Here is a 3,761-nt window from a genome sequence, read left to right as displayed (position 1 = left end):
TTCATCTGAATCAATTTGATTCTTCTTGTAAATTATTTCCATATTTTAAGGGAAGGGACATTTTAGTTAGCTGTCATTGGAAAAAAAACTCCAAATCAAAAAAGGGAGAAGAAGGCAAAAAGAAGAATAGTTGTTCTAACTAATGATGCCTATAATCATAACAAATGAGTCATATTGCATCAGTGGTCCTGTCCTGCCTTGTGAATCTTATACAATTTTCGTACACGGAATGAGATAAGCAAGGATACTTCATGGTTGAGGATATAGTGGAATAAAATAATCTCGAGATTAGCTAATATCTTAAGCTAAATGTGGGATCAAGTCGATCCCAAATTTTATATCGAGCTCCTTATTCCGCATACTAAACGACCCTACATGAATAATCCAAAAATAACATCTAAAAAACCAAAAAGTTGAACTTCAACAAAAGGGACAGCTCGGATGGTAAGCAGTCTTCACATTCAATCTTGAGATTGTAGGTTCGAGTCATCGAGAGAGTGAAAAGTTGAACTTTCAAAGTTGAACTTCTATTAAAACTACTTTAATATCAACAACTATCTTTCTACACACAAAAGATTACAATAAAAATTCGATCTTTTTCTCATTATGACTCTAAATGAATAGGTAAAACTACATTTCTTGATCCCCTTCCATGTCCAAATGAAAAAAATGATCTTTTTACTCTACTACTACTACTTTCAAAGGGACTAACATCACTCACTTGCCTTTGTTGCTGCATTATAATCTCTTGAACAGCTACGTAAAGTTGTCGATCCGTCGCTGAATCCATCGAAAATGATCTTCTTATAGGTTGAATTGCATCAAATTCATCATCTTTCTTCCTCATATTAATACACTCATCTCCCATACTTGTAACATGTCTAAACTTCTTACATTTTCTTGATGAAACCTTTTGTTGTTCTGTTTTTCGTGGCGATGGACTAATCGAAAAATGCCCTGTTATTTCCCCTGTATTCATCAACCTTTCTTGATTATTGTTTGATATTTCAATCACAACATAATCTTCATCTCTAAAATTTTCAAGATTTGGATCTTGATATGGAGTTGAACTTGGAGCAATGATTGGATCCAAAGGATACAACAATAACTTTGTGTTAATTGTTGTACATGATGAAATACTATTTCTACAAAGTGGACAATTTGCATTGTTTTGTAACCAAACATCAATACAATCAATATGAAAAATATGTGCACAATTTGGTATAACTCTTAACTTCTCATTTTCTTGAAATTCATTTAAACAAACAGCACATTCACTATGAATTCTTGAATTTTCTTCCCTTTTCTTGTACTTAAATACGGGGATTGAACGAATCACTGATTCGTCTAATCCCCGATTTTCTACTGCTGGTGAGTAGATCATTAAAGGGTCTTCAACACGTCGATTTCTTGAGATCGAAAATCGTCTCAAGAGATCAATTCTGTGCCAATTCAAACAACATTTTATCACAAAAATGTAGTAGCTAACTAGTAAAATACCAGTTGCTAAGATTCCAATAATAGCAACTGCTATAATTGGAAATCCAGCATGATTTGATGAAGAATGTATAGGTGAACCAAAAATTGGAGGACTAATTGGAGGATTTTTCATGTGTGCAAAAGATTCAAAATATTTTAGTCTCATAAGATCCATGAGATTATTTTTTTAAAAAAAAAAAACTTATGTAAGGACAAAAGTGGGACAAATGGTTATGTTTGGATCTTGAATGCACATGAACATGTTATGGAGAAAAATGTGTTATGAGAAAATGGACAAAATTATGGAGAAATTTAGTGTAGGGGTTTAATGAGAAAGTCTAGTAGAATGGAAGAGTGAACATATTTATAAGAGGTAAGGTTTTACTATAAGGTTTATTAAATAAAATATATATATAAAAAATAAAATTAAGAAATAGAAGAAAGTCTGACTTTTGAGGTACGTAGTTGGTGAATATTGTCTCTCTTCCTTCATTAATAAGATAAAAGAAAAAATATAGTTGGCAAGATTGGTTCGATGATAAGTTATGTTGTGATTAACTATATTAGGGTAAATTATGGTGAGATTACTTATACTGAGATTAGTTATTTGTTGTTTGGTTATATAAAGAACTATCCACTTCATTTAAACGGAAAAAAAATTATTTGTGGGGCTTTAAGGATATTTTTGTCATTTTTGTTATTTTATTCCGAAGTAATTAATCTAGGTATTTTTATTACATCCTCGATCAAAATAACTTATTCGATACTAATTTATTGATATTATTTATTCTAAAATTAATAACTAAGCAGGAACTTAAATAATATTGTACTAAATTCTTATTTTAATATTATGTATGCTTATTTAACATATCAAACGTACAACTCCTAAATATTTTATTCTACTTGATTATATGATTCTTTTTATTAGTTATGATTTGTAGTACAATTTTTATAGTAGAGGTTTATATAATTAGAAACGAAATTATAAATTTTTAATTAAAAAAATTTGAAATTTACCTATTGACATAGTAAATTTTATTGAGATATCTTTGCCCTATTTGTAAGGTGGCAAGAGTCCACTGTCCAAGACTGTATGACTGGTCATGTGATTTTTATAAAAAAAATTCAACACTTGACCTTGTGGTCCATCCTAATTTTTGTAAATTATGATTAATTGATAATTATTTAATTTGTCAAAGGTACGAAGGAAAATATTTTACAAAACATAAGTTAATTTTTAATTTATTTTTTCATATTTGGTATGTAATTATAGAAATATTATTTAAATTTTTTATATATATAATTTAGATAAATATCAGAAGTGATGCAAATTGGGCAACAGAGGTGGAGGCAAGATAAGGCGTGTTGAAAGGTGGAAAGGACATATTCAACGTGAAATGTTACTAGTGAATATTTTTTTCCTACTTTAACAACGAAAGTAGAATTTCTTCTTTTTTTCGAATTGTTTGATTAACTAAACATGAGAAAATTAAATAAATATTTTTCTTCGTACATGTGTAATTTTTTTTTTACAGTATAAAAAATATTAATATAATTTAACTTATTATAGTAAATAAAGTAATATCATTTTAACTAAGTTTGACATTATGTGCGCTGAACTTTAAAATATGTATATGAAGGAAAATTTCTATTAGAAAATAGAGAGAATGGAGGGAGATTTACAGAGGAGGATAAATATTATATTACTGTCCAATGGTCAACCACAAACTTTGATGTTTTGATTTCTGCATGTGATAATAATTTTTTTTTAATTGAAAGTAAGAGACGAAAAGATATATTTCACCTTTATTAATATTTTAACTAGCTATAGACTAGTCATTCTTTAATCTTTTTACTCATTTTCTTTTACATCTATGAACCTTTTGGATGTACTTTTAGAAAGAATAGCTATGATTTTAAACCAATTAAGAGGCTTACATTTTGTTTTGTTTTTTATTGATTTAATACGGAATTTTAGAAAATAAAAAAACTTTTGAATCTTGGGATTTTAAACTAAAGAGATCGATGTAAAATGTATGTACCAAAATGTTTTTTAATCTTATGGTCTTAAACATATCAAGTGAAAAGTTTAAATTAAAGAGTTGTCAAAATCTGAAAAAAATATTTTTTTCAAAATAAACTAAAAAATAGATAAGACAAACGATTTGAAACAAAGAGCCTATTATTTTTAGTAGTTGATGTTGACATGAATAAATATATTTAATTCTTGAATTCCAATGCTAGGTTATTGATTGAACAATGACAGAGAGGTATTAGGTTTG

The 3,761-nt window shown here is 28.0% G+C and overlaps 1 protein-coding gene across 1 annotated transcript; it reads right to left on the bottom strand.

Annotated features, from left to right (window-relative positions):
* Positions 1-352: 352 nt before the first annotated feature.
* LOC125852074 (RING-H2 finger protein ATL16-like) lies at positions 353-1,795 on the bottom strand. The gene has a single exon (XM_049531805.1). The coding sequence runs from the start codon at positions 1,652-1,654 to the stop codon at positions 605-607; it is 1,050 nt and encodes a 349-aa protein (XP_049387762.1). The 5' UTR covers positions 1,655-1,795; the 3' UTR covers positions 353-604.
* Between the last annotated feature and the right edge of the window lie 1,966 nt (positions 1,796-3,761).

Source organism: Solanum stenotomum, unplaced genomic scaffold (genome assembly GCF_019186545.1).
Source record: "Solanum stenotomum isolate F172 unplaced genomic scaffold, ASM1918654v1 scaffold32159, whole genome shotgun sequence".
Lineage (NCBI taxonomy): Eukaryota > Viridiplantae > Streptophyta > Magnoliopsida > Solanales > Solanaceae > Solanum > Solanum stenotomum.
The sequence above is the reverse complement of the archived record's forward strand: the minus strand, read 5'-3'. Positions and strand labels throughout refer to the sequence as shown.